The sequence below is a fragment of the Homalodisca vitripennis genome, chromosome X (assembly GCF_021130785.1).
Source record: "Homalodisca vitripennis isolate AUS2020 chromosome X, UT_GWSS_2.1, whole genome shotgun sequence".
In the NCBI taxonomy this organism is placed as follows: Eukaryota; Metazoa; Arthropoda; class Insecta; order Hemiptera; family Cicadellidae; genus Homalodisca; species Homalodisca vitripennis.
The window spans coordinates 12,237,045-12,252,125 of NC_060215.1; the positions used below are offsets into that span (position 1 = coordinate 12,237,045).

General features: G+C 34.7%; 1 protein-coding gene across 1 annotated transcript in view; it reads right to left on the reverse strand.

The window, feature by feature from the left end:
• The window catches only part of LOC124368691 (homeobox protein unplugged-like), a 41,648-nt gene extending 26,792 nt beyond the window's left edge, over window positions 1-14,856 (reverse strand). The window contains exons 1-2 of the mRNA XM_046825988.1: window positions 14,812-14,856; window positions 1,409-1,881 (exon numbers count right to left, since the gene is read on the reverse strand). Of these exons, the coding sequence (XP_046681944.1) occupies window positions 1,409-1,835 (427 nt within the window). The 5' untranslated portion in view covers window positions 1,836-1,881; window positions 14,812-14,856. The remainder of the gene's footprint in view (window positions 1-1,408; window positions 1,882-14,811) is intronic.
• Between the last annotated feature and the right edge of the window lie 225 nt (window positions 14,857-15,081).

Below are 15,081 nucleotides of genomic sequence, written 5' to 3' on the forward strand. Positions count from 1 at the left end.
AATTTAAAATAATAACGCAACGAAATCCGATTACACAACCGATAACTAACAAAAGTACGAACTATTTTGATTGTACCAATAAGATTAGACTAAATATTTATACATTTGTAGTGCTAAATATGTTCAGTTGAGTAAATCTAGTGAAAAGACCTTGAGTTCAAACAATTTTAATCCCTCAATTTTGATAGTAGAATGATGTCTCACTATGATAAATATTCAAATAATAAAGTATACTATAAGGTTTGATAGTTTTCTGAAAACCCAACAAAAGTATCCAGACTTAAAAACATCTACTGTAGATAGGCATTTAATAATGTCCCTATTATTTATATCTTCAAAATGAGACCTCTCCCATACTTTTATGACCAAATAGCATGTAAAAGTATTTTGAGATTTAACATTTACCATTTCAAGTAAGTCTACGAAAACTCATTACATGGAACTACAACACAAATACTTCTAAAAGTTAAGGGTAAGTATTTAGTATGAGAGAATAGTTTGTGGGAGAGTGTGAACAAGTAGTTAAATGTTACTGGCAGTTAAAATTGAGATCTCGTGTTTTTCAAGTGTAGCATGCTTGGGCCTAATGGCAAAGGTCTATTTGTGAGCCCACACAAACCTTGCAAAGTATATACAAAACCATCACACTTTAATCGTTATTAATGAGGTATTACATTCTGCGGAAGTATAATTTACCTTGTTTTACAATATTGGAGGTCGGATAACACCTTGTCTTATCTTATCTGCCTCCGCCATCACTGCGGAATGCGGCAGCCCCACAATGATGGCGATGAAAGAAAAACATCCCTTGACATTTCCAGAAAAAAGTAGCCAGTGGTGATGAACCGAATCGTAAACGCAGAATTCAATGGAATTTGTCAAGTCCTAAGAGTTTGTGAACTAGAAGGGTACCCACAACCACAGCTCTTTCCCTGTCATTATCATTCATTTCTCTTTTTGTTTCTCTTCCTTTATTTGTTCCCTTTGAAATGTAATCACTGCAAAAATAAGGCACTGACAAACACGTAAATCACGGTTCAGTAAACAAATCAATTCCAGTTTAAAACGTGCATTTAAATTATGTAAATGTACGATATAAACCTCTTCTTGTGTTTTCAATTATTACAAGGTTCTTGTTTTATGAAGTCCTGAAAGTTACAGACACCTTGTATATTTAAACCACTGGGAAATGTGTTTCGTAATTTATTTTTATTGTACGGAAATTAGCATCACTAGATCGTGGTGTCCGATACTCCGAAGTTATCGGCATACTAATATAATATCATAAACTGGTACAGGTTGATTATGATTAATGTTATAACTTCAGGAAAAAAGAGGTAAGGTTGCTATACAGTAACATGCACAACAATAGTAAAACACTATCTGATGCTTTATCTGTAGGACTCACCAACAGGGTGGTTTCTGGGAAGAGTGAGGTCGTGCGGGGTTACGGGCGACCGCGAGTCAGACCTCGAGTCGTCGGAATGGTGGGGCGGAGGTGAGCAGAAGAGGGGCAACGAGGTCGGCGTGAGATCCTGGCGGAGAGGCAGGGAGGCGAGCCACGAGTGGTAGAGGAAAGGATTGAGGTTGAGGCAGGGCTCGGTCACCCAGCGGTCGACCTCGTGGCCGTGGGCTAGCGAACGGTGAGCTTCCGGAGGGATGAGGAGCGGCGGGGGCGGCCCCGGGGGCGGCGGTTCTTCTCGCCTGACCAGGCTGACGCTGAGGTCCTGGGCCTTCGCCTTGTCCACCAGTCCCATGATGGACTCTATGGAGAACGGCCGCGGCTGGGAACACTTGGCCCGAACACTGATACTTGGGGATGTCGTTTCCTCCATCGCACGGTCACTGTCCACTCATAGCACCGCACAGCGAATCATCGACCTGCAACAACGCCACCTTTAGGAGGAATGTGCAACAACGCGATATGGTTATATGCAAGGCAGAGGCATCTTGGTTATCTAGTCTTCTCAGACCTTGGGGATTCACATTTGAGAAGGGCATTCGTGTGACAGCTATATGACATTCAAGTAAATGGTATGAAAAGACCACCAGAGCTGTATCCAGGATTTCCAAAAGTATCAGAATTTTATGAACAGGAAATAATTAAATTATTGTGAACTGGGATGCCTTACCTTCTAGAATTTTCTATATTTCACGTTTCTCTTTTCCTCAATGTCTAATTTTCTTAAAGAAACAAAAAACACATACACGTCCACAATTGGGATAAAACATGCTGTTGGGTACAAAACTCAAAATGAGTGAACTCTAAATGGAGCAAAGATAAATAAAAATATATTTATGAAAACAATGCATGAAATAACAGTGGCCGTTTGAGTTATTCAGCTTTGTAAAGCTTGAGAGATTTTCTTCTAAATTAAAAAGTACTGTTTCTATTATTTAATAAATATACTTCAGATTACACTATAAGGAGAGAACAACTTTTACCATATTGTTCTCTGCGGCCTCTTATACACTTTCTAGTTTGTGTGTGTTGTGATGTTGAGAACTCCCTCAAATTAAATATATGCATTAAAGTAGATCGTAGTTCTTAATTTTTTCACTGTTATATTAAAAATTTTAGTGGCGAAAAAGTCGTGGAGACGATGTACTAAAAGAGTCATTTACTTGTTTAAAATATGCAGCAATTGACAACGACAGAACGACCTCGATAATCAGGATTTTGTGGAAGCCCTGTCGAAGATGATTTGGCTAACGCCTAAGGAACTCCGTGATCATGATTAATAAATACAGCTCGTCCACCTGTGCTTATGAGATAATTACAATTTATGAGACTTTCAACGGAAATATCGCATCTATCTTAAAATACCCATTAAAACATTTTGTTTTACATTAACTTTAGAAAATGCTTAGTTGAGTTTAAAGCAATCATAATCTCTATTAAACGCTGTCGGGAGGCCAGTGTTTAGACGATTGTGACTTTATGCTTAACGATTAAAACTAGTTATAATTCCGTATAGTGTAGTTATTTTAAGGTAATACTTTGTGAACATTTGCATTTTATACCATTCCTTAAAGAAGTTACTCAAAAATAACAATTAATACTAATTTTTTATTTTTAAGAAAGAGTTAAATACATATTTTCAAGATGCCGCATTGTGTATTGGTCAAGTCCGCTTTCCCCTCATAATAAGTTTGGTAATATTGCCGTGGTAGAATGCATACGCAAATGAATAGGAAACTTGATCGAACAATTACCATTCCGACTCTAATGATATTTAAAAATGCAAGAGTGCTAGACTTCTTTCAAAGTTTAAAGTGTCAGACTCGTTGAGTACATGGTAATAAAGAAGTTTTATTTAATAATACATAGGGGTGTGGGGAACCAATGAGCAATTAAAATCTCAAGGTGAGAGAGCACTGACCATGCCACAATAGTGATCGTTGATCTAACCAATGTTATATTTGGTAATAATAATGAAAGGAAACTGGATAAGAAATCAAAATGCGCTCTAGACTGTATTAATTACTTTTTCGTCGATTGCTAAGCGTTCATGGATAGTTTTATTTCGCCTTAACACGTTCCGGAGCCCTCATCCATCTATCGGCAGTTCTATCCCAACCTGTACCGTTCCGGACGCCTTATCCTATCTATCGGTAGTTCTATCCCAACCTGTACCGTTCCGGACCCCTTATCCTATCTATCGGCAGTTCTATCCCAGCCTGTACCGTTCCGGACCCCTTATCCTATCTATCGGCAGTTCTATCCCAACCTGTACCGTTCCGGACGCCTTATCCTATATATCGGTAGTTCTATCCCAACCTGTACCGTTCCGGACCCCTTATCCTATCTATCGGCAGTTCTATCCCAACCTGTACCGTTCCGGACTCCTTATCCTATATATCGGTAGTTCTATCCCAACCTGTACCGTTCCGGACCCCTTATCCTATATATCGGTAGTTCTATCCCAACCTGTACCGTTCCGGACCCCTTATCCTATCTATCGGTAGTTCTATCCCAACCTGTACCGTTCCGGACCCCTTATCCTATCTATCGGCAGTTCTATCCCAACCTGTACCGTTCCGGACCCCTTATCCTATCTATCGGCAGTTCTATCCCAACCTGTACCGTTCCGGACTCCTTATCCTATCTATCGGCAATTCTATCCCAACCTGTACCGTTCCGGACCCCTTATCCTATCTATCAACCGGCGGCTCAATCTCAACCTGTACCGTTCTGTAGCTCTCATTACATTTATCGGTAGTTCTATCCCAACTTGCACAGATCCGGGGCCCTCGTCCCATTTATTGGTAGTGTATCCCCTTGTCACTCGTCCCTGCGTAATTGTAGACGAACTCCAGAATTAAACATTTATCTGTTTGAGAGATGGAAGTGTTGTACACAACACCGATCAAAATAAAAACATTTATCAATCAACATACGTTTCTCAATGGTATATAACACTGCTTATGAAGTATTTCTGAAACTAAAACATTTTCTCATAAGTAATATCTTAAACCTGTCTAAATATTCTAAATTAATTACGTAGACTGTCCGTTTATGTAGAATAAAGAAAATCTATGAGTACATCTAACCACAGTATCGTTGATTTTCGTATGTTTTACTGTAATGTTAGTATAGTCTCGTATAAAATTAGACAAAAACGTCCAAAACATAGTTTTAAACAAGACACATTATAGTATAGAAACACCATGGACAAAACCTTGTGTACTGGCAGAAGAATGAATTAGGCACGCCTAAATTTGATTTTAACATGTATGTTTCTTATTGCAGATTCGTAAATCGTTTTCAATAAAAACGGAACTAAACAGAAGAAAATGGTGTACAAAAAACTAGTTTCATAAGATGATTCAACAATTAAATGAGTTTTAAATGCATTAATAAGCAGGTATGCATTTTATTTACAAATATATTTTTACTTATGTATCGTATTATGGTATATATAATAAATAAAGGCTCGAACATTAGCGAGTTTTACATACACTACTGTATTCCGTGATTTTATCCGCATATCATAGATTTGTAGAACAATAAAATATTTTACAATAATCCAAAAAATGCCTCCCTCTCTTAACATAAACATTCACTACCTTATGTGGAACACAACATTCACAATTGCAGGACACACCGTACTTACAGAGTAAAAGTTACGCCCATTGCCACAAGTTTGTTTTTATTACCACTTTTTGAGCACAACAGGAGTATAAATACTCAGTTAAACCATTTGAAATTCAAAAATATCTACGGATCTATACAGGGTTTAAATTGAGAAACTGTGGGACACTCAGTTCTTGAAGGGGAGTATGCAATGCATGTTCCGGAAATTTAAAGTTCATTCTTTAGCTTAAAATACAAAGTATTATAAAGTTGGATGATACCGCGTATTTCGGAAAATTTTTATTCCGTCCTCCAAAGCATGTATGTGATACAATAATCTAAAATATGTCCTAAAAATCCAAAAAATGCATTTGAAGTATTTAAAAAAGAAAGAGCAATAATACCTAATAACGAAAATATAATGTTTATTCGATTTTAAATGATTTGTTATTATCGTTTATTAAATAATAAAATTGTTGAAAAGGGGCATTGGACACAACAGTGCAATATTTCTAAATATCTGCTTGTAAAACTTGTAAACAATTTTTTTTTTGAATTAGTATGTTTATGAGTTAACTATTTAGAAAAACTTTCTTCCCTGCGTAATCACAATTACATAGCGGCAATAAGAACATTTTAAGGGCTCCGTTTTCTAGAATATAATTCTTTGTAATCTGTAAAATTTGTATGGTAGTTAACGTACCCGCAACCCGGGCGTATAAATCTCCCCCCTCCCCACCAATCAGAATTTTCGAGATGTCACCATATAAGCTAGTGAGGTTAAGTGTTGAATACGGTGCACCACAATCTATCTTGAATTACATTTAAAATTACAGAACAACCGTGCAATAACATTATTCCAAAGTGTTGTTTACGGAGTTTAAAAGGAAACTTAGAACTACTGCTTAACAGTATTTAATCTTTCGTAAAGCAGTTTCGCAGTAAAGGAAATACTCATATATATGTATATATAAATAATGTGGTAAAAACTTCATGAGTAACATCCGGTTCTAATGATTGCATTACACAACAACTAGCTAGAAGAGGTTATGGTGGGTCGATTACATTGCTACAGGACTTGGTATAGACTTTTCCTGATTGAGCAGAGCACTTGTAGAAGGTCCTGGTACATCGCTTGTCCTTCTACAAATTGCTACTTTAAACTCTTAAAGTAAAAATGTGAAAACTATGTGGGTGAATGTAGCACGTGGATAGTTGACCAAAACGAATATTATTCCTGTGTCTAGTTCAGCTTGGTATTATCCTCCTTCACAAAACAAGGCCGGTGCTTGAAGGAGGATACTAAAACGGTAGCCTGGATTAACTGTCAGTTGTTCCTCATAGGAAAATTATTAGCACACATTGCGACTCAAACCCTAGAGTTAGATCTGCCCGCTTTTGTAATTTTGGATTATTGAATATTACGGACGGTTTTAGGTAATCATCTTTATGCAATCAGGTGCAATTGAACTACAATTGTTTTATTTATATTACAAATAAAATAATACTATTTATAAGTTAAATTAATAAACTTGCTAGCCCATCAGTGCAAAATTACCCACTACCACCCACATTCTAAATTATAAGTTTCTACTACTTAACGTTTGGACTTCTGCAATAGTCTTCATTATTTTCCTATGATAATAGCAACACTATAGCAATGATAGTCACAATCATAGGAATTTCCCTGTAGCCTCCAAATATATATATCTCCGTCATTTGCCGACTATTCCCTTTGTCAATCCTTCGTTCTCTTCTTTCCATGAGAGGTCTACCAATGTTGTTAGGCGTGTTTCATGATCTCCAGGTGTACATAGAACAGCTTTAGTATAGGAGTTATGCAGCCACTCATTTGTCTATGTTTCGCGCGCATTTCACTGCAGTAAAACGTTATTAGAAATCCGCTTGAAACGCCATCCTAAAAAATAATCACTTGAAAAATTCTTTATATACTCAAGGAATCCATTAACAGGTCTGACATCAACAAATCACTTGTAGTTATTTTATGCCAAGTTCTGAAATTTTCCCTCAAGGCTAGAGCTCACAGGTCAGCACTCGTAGCACACTTGGTCAGTGTAAATGAAGAAGACATTAAATTCCGTAGGGATAAAATCCACTCTAATATATTTATAACATATAAGATATTTAGAAATATACTCCGGCTCTTTGTTTTACTGCTACTGTTCACTAGCTCCCAACCCATTTTCTAGCTCCTCTGCACTTCTCCATTCTGAACATATCAGAATAGGTACAGACATATAAATCAAACCCAAAGCACAAGTTAGTTTTAACAGTTTTACGGTATTATGGAATCGTTATTATGAAATCTGATACCAACTCCAAACGAAAGAATTGGTGAAGAATGTGTGTTTTTTATTTAGATATCCAACAGTAAACTCAGTCCTTCCTTGAAGCAGTTATAGCACTGGTCAATCCGATGTAGCGTATTATACCACGCTTGTGACCACAGGCCGGTGTCCTAGAGCCGGGAGATGCACACCTGGCAGAGTTCACAGGTCACAAAAACTGGCCGGGCCCTGCACAAGTCGAAGCCGTATCGATTGTGGAGGGGAGGGCCGCATTACAGTGACACCAATTATTATCACTACCCCAAGGTTCTGATTATAGCACGCGATATAAATATTATTGCAACCGCTAAGTTATCGGAGAGTTTTGAACACTCGTCGTTCCACCTTTCTGATTGGGCAGGTTAGTTTGATTGTAACTAGTGGTCCATTATACTCCGACCAATTAAATTAAAGATAAAAACAATAATAAGGCCTATGTGTATATTATGTATCGTTAAAACATTCGCAGCGATGATAACACGTTATCACGTCCTTTGGAGTCTGAGGCGCTAGTGGCACGTTCACGCACATAGAACACTACGGTAAGAGCCAAGAACCAAACCATAGAGTTTCCTGGGACAACCGATGGTCAACCACTTGTGGGCCTCAAATAGAATGGTATCAAAAGGGTTAAAGATAGCAAGCAAACGAGAATATTTTTACAGACCTTTTTTTAAATTTGACGCACTAACACGACCCATCATACGCGAAAATAAAAATAAAACTAGTCTCAACCAACCAAATTTAGGCTGACAATTTGGCTGAAAATGGTCAATATTCAGAGAATGAATGGAAATCTTAGTTTTCCGCCATATCGGCTCTCGACTCCTGGACAGCAAAGTTTCCCGCTATTGGTAATTTATCTAACTAGTGAATTGCAATGCCACTAAAGTTTTAGTGTATCTTACCTGACAGTGAGTTTCGTTTTAAATTTTCCGCCGGCTATCATAAAGTGACCTTAAATTTTCCTTATAAGAACAATGTTCTTAATGGACTTTTAAGCTCTCGTTTTTTATCACTGCGTTATGAGAGACGTCTCATTTTAAAGACGTAAGTAGGCCTAGTAAGTAATACGCAATCAAACGCTTTTTAGTGTTTTGTGTTAAGCGTATACTTTGGAATATGTAAGTGATGGAGAACAAAAAGGTTTGATATTTTTCTGAATAACTATTTAAAAAATGTTTAGGGTTGAGTTTTACCCCAAAATAACAATTTTAAACCTTATTTGGGATTTTGGGATTATGCAAGACGTATAATTTTAAAGATGTGACTATACGTATCTAAACCAGTTTTTCTTCTTTAGAATATATTAAATAAATATATTTAATCGAAGAAGTACAAAATATTTGAGATTTTTTTCTAAGTAATCAATATAAATATAAAAGTAAACTAAAAATAGTTTGTACGTTTCAATCACATCTTCACAATTATACCTCTCATGATCCCAAGATAACTAAGGTTATAAAACTGTTTTCAAGATGGCCGACTGTACACCCTTCATTTTTACTTGTCTCCTCAGAGAAATTAATTTTTATATGGGAGAAATTTTCTGATTTAGGCAAACTGTAGATAAGTAGTTAAATTATAATTGTATGAATGGAAAGGCACGACTTGGGAGAATTTTACATTGTTCTATATGTCTTTTGTTTTCTCCTTGGAATTTGCTTCAAATTTAATATTTATAGAGTACATACGCGTTACTGAAATAATTTTTATGGTGAATGTGTATAGTGTCCCTGACGGAAAGATGGCGTATTTCTGCTAGTGGAATAAACAAGTATAATCATGCTTTAGTGACGCATTAGCTAGTTTAATGTTGTCCTAAAAATTAAAGTTGTAAAATGGTAATCAAATAATATGATGATTTAAGCAAAACCGGCTGAAAATGATCCTTAAATATTACAGATTTAACAAGAACTGTCACTATCCTAATTTGCACAATATTGAACTAGAACAGTTCGTACAATTACAAGATCAACACTTTAAAGTTTGACTTCTAATTACAGTTCTACAAAATATCCAATCGCAGAACAAGTAACCTGAAATAGTATTTTATAAAATATATTTTATAATAGCATGCACTGTAGTTGCATTAATAGTTGACTCAGTCGAGTCTCAGGAGACAAAATATTCTTCAACACATGTATATCAGACATCTCTGAACGATATATCTCATGAATTGTTTATTTGCTCAGGTAAGAATCTTCGATGAAATGAAGGGTGACGACGAGTAGCTTATATAAGAGATAGGCAAACTCCTTGTGTGATTAAAGCAGCAATTTTTGCGATTCTTTACACGATCATATGGGTTTGTTAAAGTTTTATTTAGGGGTACGAATTAAAACACATTAATGTTAATTATTGAACTATTTTAGTGGTAGGACAAGCCTTTAATTTCGTATACATGTTTGTGTAAATGAAAATATGATTTTCTATTAACATGCTTACAAATTTTAGAAGACAAAATATTTTCCTTACTTAATGATACCGCATTTATTATACTATTCCTATAAAATTGTAAATAATTATAATTAAACATAGTTTTATTGGCGGTCGGTCACTATCGATGATACTATGCACTGTCAATGATTACTGTATTTACTTATTTAAAAATTTGAAAGATATAGGCTTTTTAACCTATAAAGTTATATTGACCAATAGAAATGTCAACATAATGAGACAGCAGTTACTACAAAACATACGAAAATAATAAGAAAAACAATAAACTACCATGAACGCGTACTAATGTTTTATTCAATATTTATTATTATATAATATCTAAATTATAAAAAGTGCTGAGTTACGTGAAAGGCTAAATTTAAATTATACATATTCTTCGATCTTAGGCTGTATCGTTTCTGAGATTATATTTTATATTTCTTAGTAAAAAGCTACATATTGATTACATCGTTTACTACTTTAGAACCAATTAAGAAAATTTAACTAATTTCTTCTTAAAGAAAATGTATTGATAGAAAATAAATATAGCACATATTGAATGGGAAGTCGCTTAGGCCATAAAATCAATTTTGAATAATTAAACTTTGTATCTTAAATTATCTTCGGGTAAATATTACAATACCCTGGTAAATATTAAAGAAAATTTACGAGTAGAATAAATGGATATTTTATTGAAAGGCATCTGCTTAATAGAAAAAGAAGCTAGCTTTACAAATATATTTTATAATTATTATATCATAGTTAAAATGTCATAAAAGTACTACATACAATATTTTGTTTGCAATTCATATAAAATTCAAAATCACAAATATCTCTTTTAAAATATCAAGGTTGACTATATCAAAAGCGTTTAAAATCGTTAATAAATGGCATCAGTTCATATAACTTTTCTATAAATTCAATAAAACAGAATAGTATGCATTTAAACTAAAATAAGAAAACTTGAGAAAACGTTAGTAAAAACTAACCATTTTGGACAAATCCGATATAAAATGTATTTTTCATCAATAATTTAAACACTTTTTAATATAATGATCAAAGAAATGTTACACTGGAACACTTAGTTGTAGCTACAGAGTATTGAGTTGTATAGACGAAGGCGAACGCAATAGGCTGCAAGCCTCTGTTGCCTTGTATCACTGAGTTGCTCACTCTCAAAACTAAGACCATTGATCCAGCCAATGAATTATCCCATTTTACAAGACGTGTGATCTATTAAGATAATTTTTATTTGACCGATAAAGCCTTCGGGAGATCTATTTTGTTAGTCCTCCCCCACATTAAACCTCGAACATTCGTATATACGAAACTATCACACTGTAATAGCTATTAATGAGGTATTACATTCTGCGGATGTATAATTTACCTTGTTTTACAAAGATGGAGGTCGAGTGCCGTTCTTATCTTATCTTATCTACTAATTCCTACGGCCATCAGTGCGGAATACAGCTGCCCCTCGAAATAGTGCAAGGCCTCACTAGATACCCGTGACTAGTGCGGCTATAGATAGTGGCTATCACGTAACAGAATACAATTCTAGAGGGTCTAATCACAAATATCTGAGAGATCATTCAAATACATATTAAAATGTATACAAACATATAGAAAAGTTTGGTTTGGTGCGGGCTAACAAAAAGAAATGTCATCGCTCAGGTATCTGGTAGTCTACGAGCCGAGACCCAATAGCATTGCTTAAACAGATAATCAGTTTAAAAAAAGAATGTCCTTTAAATATATGCCGAGTGTCAGCCACGCTAGATGTTGTGGGGTCAGAGGAATGAACGAATTTCGAAATGGTTAAACATATTACGGTCATATTGCACGGTACATACTTGTTAGTTCTTCACGTTTCAAATGAGCCGGCAGGCATGTTAATAATGGTTACAAAAACATCAGCCGACCTTTAGCGGAGAATGGCAACTTTCTTTTTTTTGTAATCTCGTTGGCTGATGTTAATGTAATTATTTCGATGTCTGAAGGTTGTTTATTAATGCGTAAAGATAAAGGGAATGAGTGTGACCTATGAAACATATTACTTGATATTTTTAACCTTTTCGGCATACCCCTATTGAAGCGTGGCTGACCATCGGTGTTCAGGGAACAAAACCCTTGGTTGTGTGCTTATACATTGTACATTGGCTCCCTGGTGCCGGACTAACACTTGCTAGGAGGACCCCGACACCACAGCCTCTCTGGTGGTGACCCCGAGATCAGAGTGGGACCATGTAGCCCTAGAGGTCAAAGTTTAATACATTCCCAAAACACCGGCACTCCAACCTTACAGCAATCCGTATCGAGTGCCGATCGAACACTTCGAAAAGTCTATTTGCAATACTATTTGTACTACTCAGGGTTAAATAACTTAAATGCAAATCAATATAAATTTATATTTCTATGAGCATCACGGCATGGAATCTTTGCACGAGTTACTGAAATATATTCAAGAGCTTTCTCCTTAGAAATATACATTAAATTATTGTTATGTAATGGTCCCTTTTTTGGATTTATAAATTTTTTCCGAATCGGGCTACATACAAACAAAACTACAACTCAAAACAACAAATACAATGAACTATGTAAATGTTTTAAGTTGCCATACAATGTATATAAAAATGTCTATACCAGAAAGTGTATCTATACGAACTAAGAAGTTATGCAGGAATGATATGGGCTTAAATTACACACTCTTAAACATTTAATTATCCTGACAAAATAAAAAAAAAACAAATGAGCCAAAAAATTCAATCAAGTAGCTTCAATTATAAAACACAACCAAAGTTTATTACACAATATTTCCTGGACAAAAAAAATATTATGCAAATTGCCCATAATACCTTATATACCTCTACAGACATCCAAAATGTTATGATTAAAGCACCTAGAGTAATATTTAGCAAATCTCTAAATTTGAAAAAAAAACTTGTCCAACCTAAATTAGGTAATACAACAACCCGTTACTAAGGGGTGTAAACCGTGCAACAAGCAAAGTTGCTGTTCTGTGAAATTATGAAAAACTCTAGGGAATTCAAAAGCAGCATAACTGTTTTAACATATCCTATCACTGGTAAAGTAAATTGCTACAGAAGAATGTAATTTATCAAAGTAATTGTCAATTTTGTAACAATCAATACATTGGGAAAACATCTAATCAAATTACAATGTGAATTACAGGGCACAGATTTAATATTTTTCATAAAGACATTGTCCAAGCTTGCTGCTGAGCACAAAAAAGACAAAATTGAAGAGTGTTATGATCTTAAAGAAATTAATAAGATCTTCCCTTGCCATGAACAAAATTTAAATAGGTTTAAATTTTAAAAATCTCGAACTAGCCATCGTGTAATTCTAAAATATTAACACCTAATTGGTTCACATTTAAGATAAATGTATCTTTTTCCAAATACCCTTCTGTGCCACTAATGATATAACAGCTGGGTCTTTGACTGTTTTAGTATCGTATTTACATTTTGCTGTTATTATATATAACCAATAATACAGGTTGTCGATAGGCATTATAATATAAAAATAATTTTCACTACAGTAATGCTGTTTAGTGAATAAGTTATACCAGGGCAGCGTACGCATAACAGTTCTCTGGGTGTTACTGGATAGTAACGCGCATACATGCAGTAACGTTCCCCGTATGTAATGACTAAGGATAACATTGATATGAAGACAGAAATTCTTCGTTGTAAAATTTAAAACAAAAGTTATTCTAAAATATTTTTCTCTGAGTGCGCGACGCGCGTGTAGTCAAAGTTTTTAATTTAACTACCCCCATACTGATAAAATCTTTTATTTTACTTATTTCGTTCTTTCCGTGAAATGTAATAAAACAACTGAATAACGCAATATTAATTTTTCCTGCTATAAAGGCAGTACAGTTGTCTACTGTGGATCTACGCATATTACATGAAGGTCGCCCTAGTTTTGCTTGGTCTTGTTTTGTTTTATTTTCATACCAATAATTGTTGTGTATTATTAATTGTTTCAAAATTTATTGCTCGAGCAGCTGGGCTTTATTATCTATAGCCTATCTTCAGAATATTTCTTTTAGTTTAATAAGATTTTAATAGTTATATTTTCTTTACTTTTTGCGTATTATGATTTTAAAATTTGGCTTCATTTAAGATTAAATTGAATTCTATTAATTACTAATACACATTAATGGACATTCTTATACAACAATACCGTCATCTATATTTAATTTTCAATTATTATAAAACCATATTTGTTATGTCTATATTGTTTGCGACAAAAGAAATTCTTTTTTTTAAGCGCTAAGGAATGTTTTTATCTTTTAAAAATTGTATAATTTTATTGTACATAATCAATATTACGGTTTGTATTTATTACAGAATTTAAATTTTGGAAAAAAATCTTATCATTTAAAAAAATACGGAATTAAAATATAAGTTCATTTATTGGTTCCTTCTTGTACACATATGTTGTTTGCTGTCAAATAATAACACATTTTTTGTAGTATCCGAGTATGCTTGTTGGATATAAATTCCTAAACCAATAGGACATTTTAAATTTACTAGTAAATTAAAGCATACTATTATAATATTGTAGGATTTATTGACATTTGTTATATTTTAAATACACCAAAGAAGTAAATAACACAGAGGTGAACAAAGCTACTGCGTACTTACAAATACTAAACTGTGACAGGATCAATTTTACAATCTAGTATTATTGTGACTAACCAAGAGTTGCTGAAAATATGTCAAGTTTCCAGATTGAAGTTATATTAATAACTAATGGTATGTGAATAAATAGATTTATGTAAATATGTTCAGTACGACTGCACTGTAGTGTTTTATATTAATTGCTTCTACTTAAGTCATTTTATTATTGTACAGGATACGCAATACAGTTGAGTTAGAGATATAAACAATGTAAGTAGAGAGTTACACTACCTACCTGCGTGTCACGATCCCGGGTTGTCGACACACACTGACACTCGAGTGAGAAGTGATGAGAGAAGGCAGCTAAGGCAGCCAGGATCCCGCCCCCTGCACGCGATTGGTGAGCTGTAGGGCCAACAGCAGCCCGCCTCTCACCGCCACAGCAACAATCATCTGTTTGTTAAGTGTTTGAAATTATATTACTCTATTTACTTAAAGAGCAATCACTGATAACTCGCCTCCCCGCACCACAAGAGCACCACGGTCTCTGTCACCTGAACCCTTG